Below are 23431 nucleotides of genomic sequence, written 5' to 3'. Positions count from 1 at the left end.
CCCAGAGTCTTCTCTCCTGTCTCTTCTTCTTCATAAATATCAGTGGTTATTCTGCTCCTCTGCTTTGATAAATCAAGACATGAAATCAAAGGCCCTGCACCTCTGAGTAAACCTACAGATGAAAAGAGGTAGGGATAGAGAGGGGTGGGGAGCGTAAGCCAGATAAAGAAAGGGAAAAAATAAAGGAGAGAGTGTTGTGGGAGAAAAACAAAACACTTTAACCCCGCTCCTCCACGTTTAAAGCGTAATACATCTCCAGTCTTCATAGCTATGGCATCATTAAAACCTAATGCACAGCCAACAGACACACCGATCATACGAGCTATGTCCATCACGTGGTCCGGTCACGCTGTGAGGAGCAGTGTTGTTACTGAGATACTGTCTGATACCCTGATCAATACCTGCCTGAGGAATAACATGAGTGGCTAAACCAACACCATCGCCACCACCACTCAGCTACTAACTGCTGCTATTCAACCTGAACAAATACTCAATACGAATACAAATAAAACGTTTCAATGTTTGGGTATTTTTCCGCTGTAAAAAATAAACACCTACGGTATTTCATACTGGACAAAGATCTTCTTCATGGTGCCAACATGTGTTCTGGAGGTTGTCTGGTTTCTGTTTACCCAACGTGCTCCATATGAAAAGGTAAAAGGCTTAACGCTCTAGTGTAAAAGACCATGAGACAGGGTCTCAGACACATCCTGCCATCGAGCATCATCTCTAATTCCTGTAATCAGGGTAGTCATGTCTGCAATCAGCATGCACTGCCTGTCCTTTGCAGACCCTACAGAGGCCTCTGGTATAATGCACAGACCACTTCCCCTATCAAATACACCCTGCATTACACATTCATAATTTGATCCTCCCTTATAGAAGGCCTTTTCAAAAGATGGCTGAATGTTACACCTGTATAGATCTTAGTCTCTTTCCCTCCTGAAACATACATAAGCACACATGCACATGCACATGCACATGCACATGCACATGCACATGCACATGTATAAGCACACACACACACACACACACACACACACACACACACACACACACACACACACACACACACACCCACCCACACAATCTCTCTCTCTCTCTCTCTCTCTCTCTCTCTCTCTCTCTCTCGCTCTCCCCCTCTCCCTCTCCCTCCTGGTTGATTAATAGATTGTGGCTGCTCTGACACTCTGTGTAGAATAGGCATTTTCCGTTTGATAGGTGCTGACACCAATTCTTCACGGACTGCAGGAGACATGGGGAACAGAAGCGGTAGCAGCAAATGACTTGGATTGCCGGCAACTCCAGATGTGAGAGAAACCCCATGGTTGTCACTCCACATTCTCACAGGGATATGTTTACCACGTTTTTCCTGTCCAAAATGACAATCTGCAGATGTGTGACATATTCTACATAAATCACATTTGACAATCGCTCAAAAGAGAGGGGGTTTATAGGTTACATGGCATATACTGGTTGATGAGGGAAACAAAACATTTCTAAAACAATAATTTGACTGGTGAGTAGGCTATAAGTCGCCCTCAACCTCCATAAGTCACTCTGATGGTTCTGTGTGTGACCTTTTACAATGACCCAACCCCCCTTCGGACTGCCTCGCTGTCACTCAAACATTAGCACGATGTTAGAAAGGGCCATGTGAAATAAACACCATTACCCAGACCCAGACCCAGACCCAGACCCAGACCCAGACCCAGACCCAGTCTCATTGGGTTGAAAGTATCGATGTCTGGAACCCACACTGGATCATTTGCCAGCTACAACAAATGCATCAGTATTTACTGTAATCACTTTTCCTAATGTAAGATTAATATCCTAAGCATGAAGAGTGATTCTCTCCATATGGAGCTCTTCATTTTCTGTGTGTGTGTGTGTGTGTGTGTGTGTGTGTGTGTGTGTGTGTGTGTGTGTGTGTGTGTGTGTGTGACACTTGTATCACATCTGGAAGTTCACCATAGTCTGAAGGTAGTCTACACGGGATAGTACACACACACACACACACACACAAACACATGTGGAAACAAACACATATATACACACACACACACACACACACACACACACACACATACACTCCCTACAGAGAGAACACTGACAGAGGCAGCCCTACCTGTCACTGTGGTAGCAATTATCCACAAGGTTCTCTCTATGGACCGTCTCCAGCAGGGCTCTCGATTACTAACCACATCACTGAGCTGCTCTCACCACACACAGCTCACTCTCTATACCATGCTTTTCACCCAGAACACCTATGATTAACAGTCCACAAGGTAATGGCTCAAATGAATTATAATGACTTGTTGATGTAGACATCCTGCTCAAAGCCATGATGGATTGCAAAACACACCCGCGCGTACACATTGTGTATGCATACAAAATGTAAAGACAATACACTGTATTGTGCATAGAACTGGTCTTATAACATACCATACAATCAATAATGATGTAGTGTACTATAAAACATAGGCGTGCAATATAAAACATAGGCATAAGGACAGCATTTGAAGACAATACAGCATGAATCTGAATCCAGGACATGAGCTCCAGTGAGCAGAAAGACAGCTTACCCCCCCCCCCCTCTCTCTCTCTCACATGCACGCACACACACGCACACACGCGCACACACACACACACACACACACACACGCACACGCACACACACACACACACACACACCCACCCTCCCTGTGGGGTTTTCAGAGTGATTACAGTCTCACTCTTTCTCTCTCTCAAACACACACACACACACACACTCTATCTTTCTCTGACCATGATATTGAGTGTTAGATAAGTGAGGGACTAGAGGGACCAGTACGTTTACAATAGTGAGAGGGCGGCCATTTTGGCTCTAGAGAGGTTGGTGGGCAGTCTGGTCAATGCTCAATGAAGCTCAGATCCGTGGGGTCCAGTCCCATAACAGTTGTGCTGTTTTAGTTTGAGATACATGTAGTGGTTAATTGTGTGGAGCTGTGATGGGTGATCTGAGAAAAAAGGGCCCCAAGGTGACCTCATTACTACAGATTTGTTCCGACTGTCATTAGAAATCAGCATGCTGTCACTCACATCGAGAATATGAGACAGAGGGAGAGAAGGAGACATAGAGGGTGAGAAAGAGAGAAAGGGGAGGGGGCTATGGCTTTGGCAATCAGTAGGCTATCAGAAAATAGACACAAGATCTTCCACTATACAGTAACCACCCACTCACATCAATTAACACCCAAACACACACTTGGCCCAGAGTATCTGGCTTAGATCGGAGGCTAGCTTGCTCTCTTAGAGATAAAGGTGCTAGTTAGTACCAACAAAGGGAATCCTATTTGGTGCTTTGTATAACCCTTTTATAATGGTGTACAAGTGGAGAGAAAAGTGTAGAACCCTTTTATAACACTCTACAAGTGGAGAGAGGTTAGAGAGAGCGAGAGAGAGAGAGAGAGTTCTTCGTGAGAGGATTCTACGTAGCACCAAAAAGGGTTCCCCTACAGGGACAAATCAAAGAACCCTTCCATAGTTCTTCTTGACAGGGTTCGATATAGGACCAAAAAAGGTTCTATGCTTTGATACATATACTGTAAGGAACACATTAAAAGGTCTATTTATAACGATATTGGTGTTACGGTTCCCTCTCCTAACCAACCCGCTGGCACCACCTCGAGGCCGTGGCGGTCATCACTGGAGCGTCTTCCCAGTCGACAGCGCACCTGGACCCGATCCCCAATCAACGCACCTGCAACCCATCCCCAATCAACGGCCTACTTAAACCCTGCCTGAGCTTCAGTCCAGTGCCAGAACGTACTGTGACCATACGGTAACCTCTTGAGTATTCTCATCGCTACACTTCAGCCCTCCTGTGTTTTTCCTTCCGTCTCCTCGGACCTAGCCCCTTGCCTGTTACTGGACCTCCCCGCCTGCTCGACCCACTGCCTGTCCGACTACCCGTCTGCCTGCCCGACCATCTGCCTGTCCGACTACCCGCCTGCCTGCCCGACCGCCTGCCTGTCTGACTACCCGTCCACCTGCACGACCACCTGCCCGTTCTCCTGCCGGCCCTGGACCGACCCTGGACTACTCTCTTCGGATTCTCCACTCGTCCCCATTCCCCTTGTTATTATTATTATAATTAAAGACGCCTTCGGGCAATATCGCTTTCCTCCGCTCCCTGTGTCGTTATTGGTTCCACACGACGCGTAACAATTGGGTTCTTTACATGGTTCTATTTTATAATATAAGGAACATTTAATTGTTCTATTTTATAGATGTTTTATTTCTAACTAGTACTAGTAGTCCAGCTTCAGGAGGAGTGCAGGCAATTTCACATTGGCAGATCACAACATATTTCAAAGTTAAAAACAATAAGACACCTCAAAGGTGAATGACCTTGCACAAGAAGTTTAAAAGTGGAAGGCTACAAAGACAGACTTGCACATACTTCACACCAATGGGTGCTGGACTAACCACCCTAACAAAACACATGCATGAGATGTAATACAGTTAGAATAAAACAAGAACCAACATCACAGGTACATCAGTTAGTGAGATATTGCAACACAAAGAATGGAAATTCACAATTACCCACAATTCCCTAGCAACAGGAGGGAGCAAGTTTGCTAGGGAATTGTGGGCAATTGTAAATTTCCGTTCTTTATGTTGTAATATCTCACAAACCAATGTGCCTGTGATGTTGGTTCTTGTTCGATTCTAGCTGTATTACATATGTGCTCATGTTCATGTAACATCCCAACTTCAAACAGGTGCCTTGTGTGGAATGAGGTAGGCAAAAGGAATAAGAAAAAATGTTACTCTTAAGAATAAAGCCAATGCCTGTTCAACAGGCATTGACCATCTCCCAGCAAGGATGGTTCAGAACATTCACAGTAGTAAAGAACCCTCTCTGATATACCAAGAACCAGAAATAGATATTTCTGTGGAAATGGTTCTACATAGAACTGTCACCCATGACAAAGAACTCTAAAAGAACCCTTTTTTCGAATAATGTGGAAAGGATGTGACTGAAAAATGATTTACCAGAGAAATCCACTCTAGTAATGAATCTATAGTTCCAAACAAGGATATCTAAATTGTTAATTGTGTTTGTTGGATAGAAACTCATAGAAGTGTCAACTGGACGGCTGCTGTGTACAGCTCTGACCTCTAGCATATCATCTACTGCTGGGATAGTAGAACACTCCATTCATGCGCCCCATGAAAACTTGAACTGAAGTCCTAATTCCACTTACTTCAAACTTGAAAGTGCTTGAAACTCGCAGCTTACTACTACTGTTCAATTAAGAGACACTTTCATATTGGATTTGGTCCAATATTATTCTAATTCTAATAAAACGTTATCACCTCCACAATGGTGATAAATATGTACGGAGGTGAAAAAAGTGATAAAACTCTAGGCTTATTGTCATTAATGTGGTGGCTTCTGAAATTGCTATCTAACTTAATTTCCCCTTTTGTTTCAAGGGACAGATAAAAGACAGCTGGGTCTGTCTCAGAGATCTGATATCCTGACTCCAGAGGAGCTGCCTCCTCCATTTTAAATTATTGTGGAATTTTGGAGGGAAGCCATCTTCACTTTATAAGAGTGATACTGTACTAAAGCAGTAGGTGTGTGCTACACCCTTCACACAACCCTTAAGAGTGTTTCATCTCATTGGGGAAAGTTTGTGAAAAGCACCATAAGGCACACAAACACAGTACATGTATTAGAAATGATGCTTTGTTCCTTGTTAACAATTTCAGCTACTCTACATTACTGTGACTTACATTCTCAAGGCTGTCCATTTTTGTTCAGAAGTAGTAAGGTATTTGAAATGCTTTTAGCCCAAGGTAGCTAATGCCAAAAAAGACACATTTGTTGTCTGTTGGCTTAGAAGTAAATCCCCATCCCAGATCCTCCTACATCCACCGCAGGTATCTGTACTGTGGCCAGACTCCCCCCTCCAGGCTCAACACAATACAACAAACACCATCTCAGCATCCACACCAATACAGAATGAGTCTACCACGCCTCAGTGGCTGCTGGGTATAACCAGACAAACCTCCCCCACAGACAGGCAGACAGACAGGCAGACAGACAGACAGACAGGCAGACAGGCAGGCAGACAGACAGGCAGACAGACAGGCAGACAGACAGGCAGGCAGACAGACAGACAGGCAGGCAGGCAGGCAGGCAGACAGACAGGCAGGCAGACAGACAGGCAGGCAGACAGACAGACAGGCAGACAGACAGGCAGGCAGACAGACAGACAGACAGGCAGACAGGCAGACAGACACATGCACACGTACACAAACACACACATACACACACTTCCTCAGTCTTAGCATCACATCACACTTCTCCCTATGTCAGAGTTTAGCTGTATGACAGTGCAGCTCTGTGTGAGGGAAGTAGTTTGTCTCCAAGTGGAGCCGGATGTGTGTGTGTGTGTGTGTGCGTGTGTGTGTGTGTGTGTGTGTGTGTGTGTGTGTGTGTGTGTGAGAGAGAGGAAGGAGATTAGATGGGCGGTCTTGGTTTTGTGTTAATCTGTATCTGTAACTGTAGCTGGATCCTCAGCAAAGATCAGAATCCCCTCTGAAAGGGAACACATCCCAACAAAGAGAGGATAGAATAACCTGGAGCTCATTCCCGTCCGTTTCCCTCCCTGTGACATTTCTCGGCTGCACCTCTGTCAATAGTTAAATCACAAGTTAATCTTTCATAGTTGCTGTGTTGTGTACAGGGGAAACGTGGGTGTAAAATGAAAGTTTAACATAACACTGATGCAGGTGTCAGAAAAAGAAATATGACATTTCCTGTCGGGGTTGGTATTAGATTTCATATCATTGTGTATTCTCCCTGCCGATGCCTGATGTGTCATGTTTTTTTTTCCCCAACCATATTGCTTCAGGACAAAATATGATTAGCATTATTATGTAGACCCATGTCTGAGACTGAACTACCTACTGAAAAGCTCTACAGAGGCAAAAAGGAGGATAGGCACAGAAAGAATGAAAAGAAGGTGAATGAAGGTAGGGAAATCTAAAAAGTTACATACATCCTGCTGTTCAACAATTCAGTTTTTTGCTTGCTTCTAATGTATGGTGTTAGTTGGTTATTTACTGTAGATCCCAGTTCACACATAATATATAAGATAAGCTGTTAATTAGTTTTTGTTCGTCAGTTAGTTCGTAGCTCACACAGTGAGTTAGCTCACACAGGCACAAGCAGATTCTGCCACCCAAGCCACGCCCTGTTCTCTCCACTACCATCTGGCAGATAGTACTGCAGAATCTGGTCTTGGACCAACAGGTTTCAAGACAGCTTCTTCCTCCAAGCCACCTGCATTAGAGACAATTTGTATTCTGCACGCGCGCACACGCACACACACACGCACACACGCACACACACACACACACACACACACACACACACACACACACACACACACACACACACACACACACACACACACACACACACACATTGCTGCTATACATTTCTACTATTTATCTGTATATATTACACCCTATCCAATGATACACTTATTATTGACTGACTGGTATTATTTTTGAATTGTACTGACCTAGTACTTACTGTGCTGTGCCTTCTTGCCTATTGTGTAATTGTTATTATTTTAATTGTATTCCTTATCCTTGATATTTCATTGCACTGCTAAGAGGTAACTCTTTTCAAGCATTTCATTGTGCCATTTGCATTTGTATCCTGTGCATATGATAAATACACTTTTATTAGATTTTATCTGATTTCTGTATGGTACTTAGCACGCTTGCACAGAGCAACCAAGTCTGAACATTCCTGTAAGAACATCCAATAAGTCAGCATTGTAGGAATGTGCCTCCCTGTCCCTTTAAGGACACCTGTTGGGCTGTATGCCTCATCTCCTCCTCATTTACCCGTCTGTCTCAGCTCCGAGGGGCTGATTACCAGGAAGAGCTGATTCCAGTCGCGCTGCTTATCAGTCTAATTAGAGCCCCTGGCTGGTGACTGGAAGGAAATCATGTGTCTTACTGCTGCTCAAGCACACCAACCTGCACATGTACAGTAGCCATTCTGTGTCACAGTCAGAGTGGAGCCCAGTAGCCATTCTGTGTCACAGTCAGAGTGGAGCCCAGGCCAAGAATAACAATACAACGCGCACCTTCATTTACAATAACAAGGTTATTGGATTACAGTTCGATTACCTAATAGCAACCATTGGAGTGGAGGGGGCTTAACGTTACAGTATGTGGAAAACCAGGACACTATTGACACAAAGGTAATAACTATACTGTGAAATCTGTGGAGGTTTCATAAGATTTTTAAAGTGTGTAGTTTTCACAGATAAGAAACTTGTTAAGGTTTGAAAGATGGTGTGGAGGAGATGTGACATTTTGACTGACACAATCTGTAAAATTATCGACCATTGTACAATCCCAAATAGCAAGTTCAGACAGGCATCTGTCAGTGTTACAAAAGAGGAAAAAGTCCAGTGAGAGGGCACGAGAGAGAGGGGGGTGGTGGTGGTGGAGGAAGAGTGAGATGAGAGAGAGAATGAGCAAAGAGGAGGCAGACAACGGGAGAGAGGGAGAGAGCAAGAGAAAGCAAAGAGAAAGCAGGAGGGAGAGAGTTCCCCAGAGAGAGCGAGTTTTTTAGGTACTGTATGTGCCAGTAAAGGTCACTGGTTTGCTGTTCACACATCCAGGTGCTAATGTAACACCTCCTACACCTCCTGCATGGGAGGAAGGTTCTGTTTATACAGGGAGAGAGACCGCTGTGTGCGCTAGCTAGAATAATACCCATAAGTCTCCAAATGTGGCCTTAACACAGGTAATTGGACCTCCTCTAAAACCATGAGTGTAGTACTACTGCACAGTTAGAGAATCACCACCACACACTTAGCTTCAATGGGATGAAGTCTTATAGGAAAGAAGCCATACTCCTACTCTCTGTCTCTCAGGAAAGTTAACTATTATACCTCAATGTCCTCTTTTGTGCACACAACCTTTCTCTAAAGAGAGTACTGTGCATGTGCGTAAGCTGAATACAGGGTTTATAAAGGCTTCATTAAAGGGATGGTTCACTTCTTTGACACATTTGTTATTAGATATTATGTAGGCTTACATAATATCTAAAAATGTTGACAATCGACCCAGGTGGTTTTTAAGTGCTTACCTTTGTTATTTAGTTAGTGTATGTGCAGCAGCCATGATCGCTCAACTTGGAGATCGTAAGGGAGTAAACGGGGTGTGTAGCTTCTTACTACGTAAAAGGTCCAGTATGTAGATTTTAGATTACAGTGCAAAATGGCCTTGATAAATCGATAGCAATCAAGGTGAGAGATCAATGAGATCACATGATAAAGAACATTCAGTGAACAGCTCTGTATTGGTCCAAACAAAGCACTTTCTAAAATCTGGTGTCATAGTTGAGCACTGGCCTTGACGTACTTATTCACTTTTCGAAACATAGCATATTTACATTTACAAATGTTCACTGTGGCCAAAGCAGCAAAATGACATGCTTCACCTTTGAGCACCAAAACGTTATTTATGAAATTCCAAAGCTACTTGTATAGCAACCATATGTCCTCTGATGGCTATAAATAGCATATAGCCAAATAAGTATTGCAAAATAATGTTTAAATCAAGGACTATATACAGTAATTTCTCTTCCTGAATTTGGTGTCTCTCTTCTGTCTCAAGAACCCAAGTAAGAATTCCTGTCAGAACTCAAACTTTGTCAACAGAGCTCAGATTTGCGAGAGAACACTACAAAAGCAACCGGTTATATGTGCAACAAATAGATTGCTAATCTACAGTTACAGTCTACAGAGTTTTGGATGTTTCAGTGCTTAATGGAGCAAGACTAACTAAAAATAACAAGGGTTAGCATTTAAAAACCATCTGGGTTAATCGTCAACATAGGAAATATAGTGTATATACAACAAGTACATAAGTCAAAATAGTGAACCATCCCTTTAAGCCTTAAAAGTTGCAATTCATTTAAAGTGGGACCGAAAAGAGAAACTGTATAGCAAGTTACAATATAGTAAGTTTCACCAAAGTGACATAACATTCAATACCTGTCATAAAGCAAAAGCACCACAGGTATTTAGACTGCTGTCACTGTCTCTGAGGACTGGCGAATATATGTATTCCTCTCCATCTTGTCTCTCTCAAGTCAATCTTGGGCGGATATTGGAGTTAAATTGAAAGCGAGCGTTCCTTTAAGAGCAGGTTCAGATAGGAGCGAGTTATCACCTAGAGAGAGGGCCCTTGGAGACGCGACGCTGTTCTGTAGCGTCCAGGCCCAATGCGTACGGGGCACTGACCCGTGACAGCCAGCCCATATCGATTTAAAAAGAGAGAGAAAGAGAGAGGGAGAGATACACAGGAGAAGGGAAGGAAACGGCAGGCAGAGATATCCCTCTTAGAACTTATACATTATTCATCTACTTTTCTTTCTCTCTTTTTGATGGGTGCACATCAGGGGAAGGCTCATTTTAAGAGGGATTAGTGATGACCTATTTTGAATACATCCCTAAGGATCTCCAAAACACAGTAAGAAGCAGACAGAAAATTACAGTGTTCCTAAAGGAACACCTCATAATTTTTGAAAATGAATGTCCTATTCTCACATTTTAGACACTGGTAATGTACTGGTGCTGTTTGAGTTGTGTAAATCAAATACCGTCTGAGAACACTGATACAATCAATTCTATATAGACTGATGTAATTGCTTACCGCAGCCATTCTTGAAGCACACATGGTTTCTGCACTGTGCTTCCAGCTGTTTTTTTTACTTGACCCTGACACTGGCAAAGAAGAGTGCATTATTATCTCTAGCCTGGCTACGCACCTAGGACAAGACTGGCCATTTAGTTCTGCTATCTGACTCCACCTGTGACGGACCCAAGGTTAGTCACGTCCATCACCTTGGAATCACTGGGTGGTGGAGACCATGACATTGACCATGACTGTAACCTCACCATAACCTGACCCAGTTCCATGCTGTATAATCATGCTGACATAATGGAAGGGTCGGGAAAATGCATCTGAACTGGTCTTCAAAAACAAACAGACAAATAGATAAGTAAGGGAAGTGAGAATTGGTGTGTCTTTTTCTTTTCCAGCCCAGAGCAACGCAAAGACTGTTCAGCACAAGCCCATGAATTATAGAGCAAAGCATCATGGGGGAGGAGGGTGGCCAGTGAATGTGAATTAGGCTGACAGGGTATGTCACACTGCAGCATCAGGAGGCCCTCTCAGAGGGTTCTATTAGGACAACAATCAACTTTGATACAAAGACTGCCAATGGGGAATGTGTACAATGTGTACCAATGCACTGTACGTGAGTGGGATGACATTTGTGACAGGGACACATTAAGGACAAAACCATCTGTGGTGAAACCGACTCGTGGTGAAACCGATATGTAGTTTACTATAGTTTTGTCTTAGTCTTATAGATAAAATACACAGTAGTGTGGGTTTCAAATAATGATCAATGTCCACTCCCAGAACAGAAGCATTGTTGTACCAAATTAAGTATACCCAATGGTTAACTTGGTGACATCAGCCAAAACTAGGCTACTTATATCATATTTTGCCCACATTTTTTTTTCAAGTTGAATAAAATATAATTCTATTTTCTAATGAAGGAACAAACACAGAGATAGCCCATACATTTTATTTCCTTTACTGAACGTGTTATAATAACCAACAAATTCTAAGCTGTGTTTCAGCCAGCTGTAATCCTTTGGAAAAGAAATATATTAATTATACTCAAAGAGGAACTACAAAAGCAAATAGGGCTTTGAAGATAGAAAGCCCTAAATGTCATCCGCCTGCTTTGAAGTTCCCTGGCTGTCTTTGTTTTTCTCCACTTGTAGCACACAGAACCACTGCCAAAGCAGACTGCCACCGCTTTCAGGGGACACTTTACCCTGGCTACACCATTAAGGGAACACACACACACACACAAGGCTGAACTGTACTCATGTTGGACCATCCCTTTTTGTTCTGTACCAACACTCAATTGCTTCAACTAGCTGATAACACAATTCATGTTCTGTTGTACTGCTTGTATGATGTCTTTAACAATAATTCAAACACGCACATAAATACAGTACAGAACATGTATTATGTTATTGTAACACCAGCATGGGATATTCATTATGGTTTTGTTTGGTCAATTAAAACCATTTTTTTGTTGAAGCTTTTTTATTGTCGATGCTTGATAATGAGGGAGTGCTTGGGGAAGATAGGGGCAGACAGAGATAAGGGGAGGACAGGACATGAGGAAGATGGAGCTAAGCGCCGAAGTGCTCTAGCAGCACACATTGTGAGGTCACTCAACGGGCGTTCACAGTGTGGTTGGGATCGATTTGTTCCTCAGCGTGTCTCCCACCATCTTGACGAGGGCTGTCTGAGATGACTTGTGGAAACTTGTCTGCAGAAAACCTTCCTCCTACTGGTTTAAACAGCCAAGGACGCTCCCACCTGCGTATTCACTTTAAGTTAGAGATATACATATACCCTAAAAACAAGCTTAATATATGATCATTTGCATCAAGTCATTTTCTAATCCAAACCTTTTTGTGATGTTTTTGAGTTATCACCAAAATATTAGATAGGTTTGATTTTATTATTGACTCTACGACAGTGACTGTGATTCGTTGTGTCAGGATGTACAAATAAAACACTGAGTCCACACACAGAAACACACAAAGAACAAATGGCTGATGTTCTCCTCTACATCAGTGCCATTCTGTCATGTTTAGTCTGGAGAGCCTCGCAAGTCAGAACCCACGCTCTCTCCTGGGGAAGGCTTGCTGAGGGAGAGGGATGGAGGGATAGAGGGAGGGGGGTGGGGAGAGCGGTGGTTATCCAGCATGGTGCTTCAACGAGGAGCGGCCCACCAATCTCCACCAGCTCCCTACTTAGATAGCCTCCTGAGTGGGCCACCACACTGAGAGGTCAGGCCTGTGTGCCCTCAGCCCTGGAGGTTGTGGAGTTCTGCATTAAAGGGTACTAGAGCTCTTGGGGTTGATGACTCTTGAGTATGTATACTAGTATGAATAGTCTGAAAACAGACAAGAAGAGACATTCACTTGGCATTGCAAATGTATTCAGGACCTTGTCAGAGAGTCTGAGACTGTTGATATAGATGTTTGGTGTTACATCAGATATTGATCAAAATAAACAATATGTTAATTCAATTTGAATATGTGGGGATTGTAGATATACTATTATCTTAATTCTGAACCATCATGCTTTGACACTCCTCGCACTTAAGCACTATTGAATTCACCATTTTGTTGTATCCATTTGTTTTTGTGTAGGCGTTTTTGATAAGACAATGCGTATTCAATTTCTGTTTACCAACTTGAAGTCCCCTGAGTGTCTGAAAAGATTCCGTCTTTCCAATTTGCCTTTCGTTTTTCACTCCCATTAATCTCCTGTGCTCCCTGATAGTTTAGTTTCGTCCACTGAAAATCACATTCAATTATTTATGCCTGTTTTCCACAAATACCTTGGAGATGGAATTAGCAAACAAACAATGGCGGGTGACACTAATCCCTGTCTACAGTGAAGATCCTCTAATACACTGAAGCTCAGGCCGGCTGTTGACGGGCGGCTGTTACTGTCTTCCACTTTCTCAGCTCAGAGCTGTTGACACAGTAAACGTGTTTACATGAGGCCTGTTTCTCTGACCCAGCACCAGGGTGCTAGGATAATACTGTGGATCACACATGGAATCAGTGTGTGTGTGTGTGTGTCTGTGTGTGTGCGTGCATTTGCGTGTGCGTGTGTGTTTATGTGTATGTGTGTGTGCATCAGAAGCTGTACGAGACAAAGCGAGCAAGAACATACATATTACAATACACTTCTCTACAATACTCTCTTCCTTTCTTTCTCTTTCTCCGTCTGGCTGTTCTCTAGTAGCCCCAGATCTGAAGGAGGCTTGTTGATATGTTCCATAAAGCACACAGCATTAGTACACATAAGGTAGGTCATTGAACAAAGCCTGTACTCTGGGTCAGGGACAGAGGCAGGGATAGGGACATGATGTTCTGGCAGCACTATAATGAAAGACATGCTCAGCAGTCTATTTGCAATGGAATTCTGAATTCAGCCTGGTACCGGGAGAGTGACACATCACACCGGACGAAAGGCTACATGGTTTTTAACATCAACTTAAGAGCTTCACAGTTTAGCGCTCTGATACAATACAGCACTCTTGAGAGCGTGTAGGCTATGAAGGTTAGCATAGTCACCTTACATAGACTTAGTAGTGCACTTTTATAAAAGGGCAGATTCTTTATAGAACTTTACTGTTTAAAGTTTCTGCCATAAAACTCTCTACATCTGAGCTAACATACATGAACACATATGTGAACTGATTGTGACTCAAACTCTTGAGACTGTAAACAAAAAATACATTTATATTTTCAGCGATCAACAAATCTACAAAAGAAAGAAAAGAGAGAAGTTAAGTGCATCATATCCAATAACCGTCAACAGAGCGACGTCTGTCTCCTAGAGCGGGGAGGTGATGCGAGAGGGCCTTGGAGCGCTGCCTGGACTGACAGGTGACAGTAGAGAGGATAGGAAGCCGGCAAGTGGTGGGGGAAAGAGCCCCACCCTTCCCCATTCCTCCCAACCCACAGACACAGACGCATGCACACACACACGCATGCACAAACATACGTATGCACGCACGCACGCACACATACACAGGAGGAGACTGAAGAAGACTTTGATCACCGAACTGAGCGCACTCAACCACTCAACCAAAGAAAGCAGCCAGTGATGAGGAGAGAAGAGGTGAGCACCCAGGGAGGGAGGGAGTGGGAGGTAGGGGGGATGTCTTCTGACCTCTATGCTCATTGATACAGATGTTAAGGCATGGCCACACAAGGAATCAGTCATCCGATACAGAGACCGTGAGCTCCCTTGTGAAACAAACTACAAACATCTACAAGGATTTTCTTGACATATCGTGACATACTGTATACAGCCCATGCCAGAGAAAACCAATTATGTCCAGGTAGTCTCTGTCCATGCAATCATAACAACAAACCTGCAGAGGTCAATATAAAACCGAAATTAATTTGGGGTATCGTATCATAACATGCAACGGCATAGTCATTAACATAACTGTACTCAACTAATGATGAATGTACAAAACAAAGTATAACACATTTGTTATATGTGCACCCCCCCCCCCCCCACACACACACACACACCTTCAAAGCAACTCAGACACAAATACATAGTCAAACACACATTTGTATGGTCATGGAAGGTTTTTGTTATGTGAGAGAGAGGGACCCAGGTATATAAACCCCATTACTCTTTGTGAAGAGTTCAGGTAATTACAGTTGGCATTTTGACAAGTGTTTGCCAGAGTGAAGGTCAACTCTGTCTGCGTGGGAGATCTATGCTAATCTGCTCAGCTGGAGAAAAGACTAGCAGTCAACGTTACTGCCATTACAAAGCCACAGTTGCTCTGTTTTCATTGCTGCTGCTCTCTCTCTCTCTCTCTCTCTCTCTCTCTGTCTGTGTGTGTGTGTGTGTGTGTGTGTGTGTGTGTGTGAGTGAGAGAGAGAGAGAGAGAGAGAGGGAGACAGAGATACAGAGAGAGAGACAAACAGAGAGAGATAGACATAGATACAGACTGAGAGAAAAGTGGCTCAGCACTGTGGCTGCTATATCTTTCCCTTTCTGGGAACTGACAGCATCACTCTCTTTCTCCATTGCCCTCACTATATTCATATTCCTCCTTGTATCTCTCTTTTCTATTGTCTCCCCTTTGCCCCCTTTCGGCCTCTTTCTAGCTCTTTATCACCATCTTCCTCTCCTTTTCTGTGTCTCTGTCTGTGTGTCAGTCCCTGTGGTGACAGCAATGTGTCAGGGACTGTGCTCTTTGCTCCAGATGGTCCAGGCTGCTGCTCCCTGGGTCCCCAGGCCTCCTGTGCTCATTGACCAGGGCTGGGTTCTCACGGCCTGGGGCCCGAGGACACACTGCTGGGCCTGGCCTCTGGGGCCCTGGGGTCGTCCAGCCGTGACAGCCCAGACAAAAGGGGGTGTCCTCACCGCCACCACCCACCACTCATCCTCACACCTCCTCCTACCATCCTTGACCACGAACCGTGGACAGTGAGAGAGGATCCCTCTCTCTTAGCTTCTCCCCTTTCTTTTCTTTCTTTCAGGGGGTTGGGGGCCACAGCAGACTGATATGGTATATTGCAGTGCTGCACAATGGATCACTTCACAAGCAACTCATACCATACTATACATGTAGACAAAGTTGTGAGTTATCCATTAATGTGTATATACTGTAAAGTTATTATGTACAATATAGATAGTGTCTATGGTGTTATCATATATGATTATGTAATTGACAAGAAGTGGTCCTGTTAGTACATTTGCTCATAATATTCTCTGAAGGCGATGAGGGAGACACCTAACTGTAGGGCGCACACCTTTCGCTAAAGACCCCTATTCAAACATGCCTGGTACAGGCTGGTGAAGCATGAAGAAGATAGGTGGGGCTATTACCCCTCCCAATAAAGGACGCAGCAAGCGTGCCATTTGAACCACTCTTCACGAGTTCAGCACAAGAGGGGAAATTAGGTAAGGGGTCTCCCTCATCTCCTTCAGATAACCTGGGTTACATGTGTAACCTTTAGTTCTCTTTCAGTCAACTCGGTTTGACCACTCACTATGGGACACTGCAAAACTCCCCGATTGCCTAGTCCGAACTGAAAACCTGTACGGATGCAAGAATGTGCCCCTTCTACATCAAGCAGTCTCCAACCAGCACTAGGGATGGTATGCGCTACAGAGAGTGCAGTCACGTCCAGGCTGTAAAACCCCTGAAGGTATGAGGAGAAGCCCGGGGAAGGGATGGGAAGGGAAGGGAAGGGAAGGCAAGGCATACAGGAGCACACATGGCCACTGATGGGTAAGAGTGTCTGTGCCTAGCGGAACGAGGTGATCAGTGATCACAAAGGATAACGGACATTGCATGTTTTTTCGTGATGTGAACAGATCTACAGTTGCCAAGCCATAGTGTCTCCAAACCTCTTGGATGACCTGGGGGTGTAGTTGCCATTCCCCTGAAGGTGTCCTCCTCGCGACAGTAGTGTTCAGCTTTTCTGGTACATGAGTGGCCTTGAGGGATAACAAATGTTTGCCGCTCCACGTCAACAAATGTCCACTGGCAGGAGATGGAGAGCGTAATCCTCCTTGGCGGTTGGCGTACGCCACTATGGACGTATTGTCCATTCTGACCAGGATGTGATGTCTATGCAGGAATGGGAGAAAGGGCTTGAAGGCAAAAAATACAGTGTAAGGCTCGAGCACGTATGTGTGGGATGGATCCAGATGGAGTGATGACACCCAGAGCTGGAAGTCTCGCATGTGGAGGAGGCCAAGCTGCACGACCATAATAGATGAAGCCATTAAACCCTAGAACTGCAGACACGTGAAAAAAACACACAGCTGGGCGAAACACCTGTAGACACCTGTTCAAGGCTGTGTGTCTGTCTGGGGTTTTTTAGTCCATGGTAAGACCTAAAAGCCTTGGGAACCACTCCGATCGTGGCCATATTTCCTTCTGATGAGACGGAGCTCCAGCAGTTTGTCCACATCGACACCTGCCTCCGTGTTCCTGGACAAGGCGACGTTGCATGTCAACTCTGCCAGACAGACAGACAGGAGAGCGTTCGCGTTCACCTCGCTTCAGAGTGGTAGATGTGGTCGTAGGTGTGAAACCCAAAGCAAAATACTCGGCCAGTGAGACTTCCATCAGAGGCATCCAGCCTCCTCCTCTTCATGGGCTTTGTAGAGGCTGGTGTCGCTCAGTGCCTTGGCTGGGCTGCTTCCAAGATGCCTTGACAGCATCAAGGCATTTGGCAAGGAGAAGCCTACACTGCCACATGGATGGGTCACCCCTCAGGGTTACCCCATCTAGCTTGTTCCTCTTGGGCAGTGGCAGGGCCCTGGAGAGCTCTATCTTGAGACCATAGGAGGCTCTGCGGACTGCATCCATGAAGGACATGCCCAACTTAGAGGAGACCTCATCCTTTGATTCCCACACCACCATCAGCGGCACCATCTCCATCCCTGTCTGAGAACTTTTGGAGGCACAGCTATATAGCTCACTAGCCATGAAGCTACACTAAAATGATGGAAGATAGCTAGTGTGCCAATTGTCTGAGAACAACTGGTAGCATTGCTATTTTGTGCTAGCTCTGTCCGTGCAAAGCATAAAAGCTAGCGTCTGTTAGATTAGCCGCATGCTCAAGTCGTAATGCTGACGAACGTGCTCGCTAGCCAACTGTCCCAATGGTTAGCCAAAGGTCACACTAGGGACCTAGGTTTGTAATACAAGGTAACTTATTAGGAATTATGTCTAACTAGCAAGTGCTCAAGTAGTTCTGGGACTACGATCACGAGCTAGCTAACCTTCATGCAAACAAGGCACTAATATAAAATGAATGGCTTTGTCAAAGTTAGCCAAAAGCTCAGCCGTCCAGAAACAATGACTCACTAAGCTAGCCGACGGTCCAAGTGCTAGCCGTACCCTAAACATGGGACCTAGCAAGTTATAATGATAACCTGAGGAATTGTCGTCGAGCTAACAGAGATTCTGATAGCACACAAGCTACAGTAGCTACAGACTTTCTCATGTTAGCCGACTAGCTCAGACAGTTAACAGGTGCTAATGAGATGAAAACTGTTGAAATTGGCTTACCAAATTCTTCGATCTTATTTAGAATGTCGAGCTGAACTGCAGGATTCCAGTAGAGACAACCTAATGCCCCGGGAGCATCATAGGATTCTCTGTAGATCATTGTAGAACAGTTAAGTTAGGGTTAGGGTTAGCTAGCTACAAGAAAACAACTGTAATACACTTCGGCCAGTCAGCGAGTGAAGAGTGGAAAGGATGAAATGCTGCCCTTTATTGGGACAGGTGATAGGCGGGCTATCCCCTGCAAGAGTCACCGGCCTGTGACAGGTGTGATTGAATAGGGGTCTTCAGTGAAAGGTACACAAGAGTGCGTGTCCCGTAGTGAGGGGTCCGAGTCGACAGAAAGAGAAGATGGCGCTAAAACAAAAATGGAGAATGAGAAGAGGATTACATTTACACTGGCTAGAAAAATTTCGGTTAGCAGTGAGCATAACCAATTTTGACAGAACCAATTCCCCAAGTGAATGTAATTTACATGTTTGCAGACCATTCTGAGGTGTACAGCTTTTCCCTACTTTCAGAACCTCATTCTATAAGAGAGCGAGAGAATAAAAGAGAGAAAGAGAGAGAGAGAAAATGAGAGCAACAGAGAGAGCCTTTAATGACACATTTTAACATTGTTTTTTAAATCCTGGCAGCCACTTCATCAAAAATTAAAGAAATAATTTCCTAGCAAATGATTAACGCACACATGCAAGCACACACACATGCACTCACACACACACACACACACACACACACACACACACACACACACACACACACACACACACACACACACACACACACACACACACACACACACACACAACCTAGTAGTTTTGATAAAGCAGCAGCTTCTTTTTGTTTTGTGACCGTGCAGGGATTAGGGAGACCAGGTCTTTGTCTGACAGTTTTCCAGTTGAACAGAACACAAGAGCTCCTACAGTACCTTCAGTAATACAGACCTCCCAGCATGTTTTTCAGCTCTCATCCCAATACTAAGAATTGAGTCAAAAGATGCTTTTCAGTTATGGGATCTCCTTCCTTTAAGAACGCCTTTCAATGGCCTATCAAACACATCAAACAGATGTAGTAGACGGATACAGTATCAAAATATCTCCCAGAATTCTTCACTTACAAGACACCTACTGTAACGTCTTATCATTGGCTGAGCTGCTACAACGTACATGTACTGTAATTGTACATTTTTTATTGAAGAAATAATTAATGTAAATGTCCATTCTCAACATAATCAACATTTAAAGATGAATGCATTGATAGAGCCCTTGCCAAAGACCTGGACAAAGACATGGACCAAACTAATGCAATTAAATGTAGAGAAATCTTAGTCTCAAAACTAATCTCCAATCCTACTCAAGCCATCACCTTATTCTCTCCGTTCTTGAATGATGTCTAACAACAGCAGTGAATGCTTTTACACTGAAAAATCCCTATATTCAACTGGTACTTACAGTTAATACTAAAATTATAGTCAAATGGTAGCTAGAAAATATTTACCTGACAACAGTTGGTTTTGTCTTTGATGAGTTCATCAGGAGGCCATGCTGTTCATGCAAAGCTCAGAGGTCACCAAGGATTATCACTTTCAGACCCAACCCCAAGTATCTTCATAGTCTGAGGATCCACAGACCAGAGCATGCTTTGGAACCATGACACATTATCATATAATTTTTAATACTGTAGCACGTCTGTCTTTGATCTTTATTTATGGACAGTTATGGTTTCAAACGTCCTGGAATATCACATACAATAATTCAGGGAAATATCTGTTTTCAGAATGTTCTTTAAACAAGTACAGTACAGCGCAGTGCCTAATAAAAAGCTGAAACAGTATGCAGGGGGATAAGCATTCCTCCTGCCAGCATTCACATATTTGTATTCAGGTCAGTGGTATTCATAATTCATCAATAACGGTCAGGCTGCTGATCATGTTGACTTAACATTTGGTCTGACATTTCAGGCGAACTTGCTGCTGTCATTAGCTCTCCCCCCACGCCATCTAATCAACAGTCAAATCACTCCACATAGACATGGAGAGAGACCTGGATACATATTTGGTGCCAATATAACCCCATAATTCCAACTGTCTCAAAATACACTCCCCATGCCAAAAAAAACCCAGCACCATGTTCATGTAGTGCAGCAACTGTAACATCTTAATGGAAAACAGAGGACAAAACAATCCTGCATATACCACCCAATAGAAAACAGGAGGGTGCCACATTTCAATAGAACAAAGAACAACAGCACATTTCAGCCAATAAAAAGCTAGTTCCACGCTTTTTGTTGGTGTTAATTTGTTCCAACCTAGTGATATTGACTGTCGGACTGTCGCTCGCTGGTTCTCAAAGTCATTTCCGACCAAAGCAAGGACGTCACTCTCCAGTGTTGATCCGAGTTCAGACTGTGCCAGGGGAGCAGTAACGGTGCATACTGACAATCCTCTTTCAACATGACACCTCTCTATCAGCCCCCCATCTAACCGTCAGACAAGCCTGTCTCAGCCTGTCAGTCTATTGGATATATGAGAAAAGCAAATGAGAACCCATCCAGGGTTATTCCATGTAGCTGGGTAGATATGAGGGAGCAGTGTGTTCTACTAGTTATCATCTGTGTAAGTGATCCTCATTTGTCATAACACAGTGTTAATAATCTGCAGACAGGGGCTTGCCCGAACTAGACGGACATGGTAATAACTGCAGTATCTGGTGTGGTTGATCTGTGTGCTCATACTGTAAGAGATAATTTGACAGCATGGTGTGGGTGGTGAAAATGAAATGAAGTGCCATGAAGGTCATTAACAATGGGTTTCTCTCAATCTAAATCTGTTGACTATGAAATACAACAGCCACCACATGTTGGTATTTGAAAAGTTTCATTGCAAAATGCTATATATCTATTTGCACAATTTTCAGTCATGTTACATTTCTCATAAAAAATCTAAATAATCAAGATTAATTACAATGTCAGGAATGTAATTGGTATGTAAGCAACACAATTAACAAAGCTACTGTCTTTTTCAATGTATTATGAAGGATTTTTATGCCATGACAGCATTCATTTTATAGAAGAGAAAGTACATTGGTGGATATAGCATTTTGCAACGAAACTCTTAATTTGTGTTTGTGATGTTAATTAGCTATCAGCTATGCTTCTCATTTTGAATATCTTAAAGTGTTCTCTCTTCTATGTTAGACTTCATAAATAGGGGCAGGAGATTTCCTGAGGATGTGATCTGATCAGGAAAAACTCTGGTCCTACTCTAAATCATAGTAGACTATAACAAATCTGTATAGTCTTGCAAAGATTCTGTAATGCAATAGTTATGGAGGATATAGTCGTGTTGAGGAGGATCAGGGTCTGAATGAGAGAGTGGTCCTACCTGCCATGCGAGCCATATCTGCAGTGCTGACATTCTGAGGGTTGGAGCCCACCCTGAAGGTCAGAGCTGGACCCAGCACACTGAAAGACAGATACATAAATACATAATTATTCCCCAAACTAGAGACAGAGTAAGAGAAAGAGGAGTAGGATGTAAGAGAGGAAGGGAAAATGATGGTGACTCTTCCAAATTCCAATTTAATACACCTTTCATAGCAGGCAGAGACAGAGGTAAGTAAAAAGGAGAGAGGGGGTGCTTTCCACTCTCTGTTTGAATTTTACAAAACACCAAACATGAAATGCTGGCATATAAAGCAACTGAGAATGTTGTTTGCTTTTCACCTCTGGCAACCTTGTCTGCCCCCAGAGCCCAATCTGTCTGGCATGGAGTGAGCACACACTCCTCTCTCCAATGCAGTATGAATGTTCTAGGTACCAAAGGTAACGGCCAAAGTAAAAACTAACTACCAAACCAGAAAAAAACCAACCCTCCAGAGCTGACTGATAAGGAAAAAGAATTGCCATGTCCACAGGTGCATAGCGCCTACAATACACAATCCTCCAGCCCTAAACCATCAGTTTCATTCAGAAGATTATTCTTTGACACAAAATAGCCACAAACAACTGTGACTGACTATACAGTACCTAAAAGATCCAGCCAAATGATGCGATGTTAGAGCAGTGGCTGATGGGAAATGTAAGATGCTCGGAATGACAGAAGCAATAGGATTGGTGAGTTAGTACTGTCAAGTGACGTGAGACCCCCCGTCACTACCCCCACAATCGCATCCCCTTCATCATCAACTTTCATCCCGGTAATTTTTCACCCTTTGGCCTGGGAAGTCTACGTCCTACTCCCAGTCTGTGAGGATTCATCAAGCTGCCAAGCTACAGTAACCCAGCCTGGGAGACAGACATCCCTCACTGCCTGCACCAGAGGCACGCCATGCACGCAGCTCCTTGGATCATCGGATGAGCGTTCCTCACAATTTTCCCCTCATGCACGTCTCAAAAAGAAACATGTCCTCCTCTAATGCCTTCACCTGGGCTCTGTTTGCTCTCACAAATGTCAATATTTCCACGGTCCCTCCCACTGCTTTCTCATTCTCCCTGGTGCAAGCAAAGACTTTCTGCCAGGAATCCTGATGCATCTCAAATGAAACTGTCGTGTTTTTCCCTCCCTTCGAAAAGATTGTCACAATATACTTGGGAAAAACCACTACTACTCCCGGGTGATAGATTTTGATAAGTTATCTGCAAAACTACAGTTATTCTGTGTAATCA

General features: G+C 43.8%; 1 protein-coding gene across 1 annotated transcript in view; it reads right to left on the bottom strand.

Moving 5' to 3' along the window:
* Positions 1–23431, bottom strand: part of ptprn2 (protein tyrosine phosphatase receptor type N2) — a gene marked incomplete at its 5' end in the record, with an annotated part of 111372 nt that overhangs the window by 51738 nt on the left and 36203 nt on the right. Inside the window, one exon of the mRNA XM_083683847.1 lies at positions 22149–22228. Coding sequence (XP_083539973.1) covers positions 22149–22228 — 80 coding nt within the window. The remainder of the gene's footprint in view (positions 1–22148; positions 22229–23431) is intronic.

Source organism: Argentina silus (genome assembly GCF_951799395.1).
Source record: "Argentina silus genome assembly, chromosome: 1".
Classification (NCBI taxonomy): Eukaryota; Metazoa; Chordata; class Actinopteri; order Argentiniformes; family Argentinidae; genus Argentina; species Argentina silus.
This window is presented reverse-complemented; position numbering and strand designations above follow the sequence as displayed.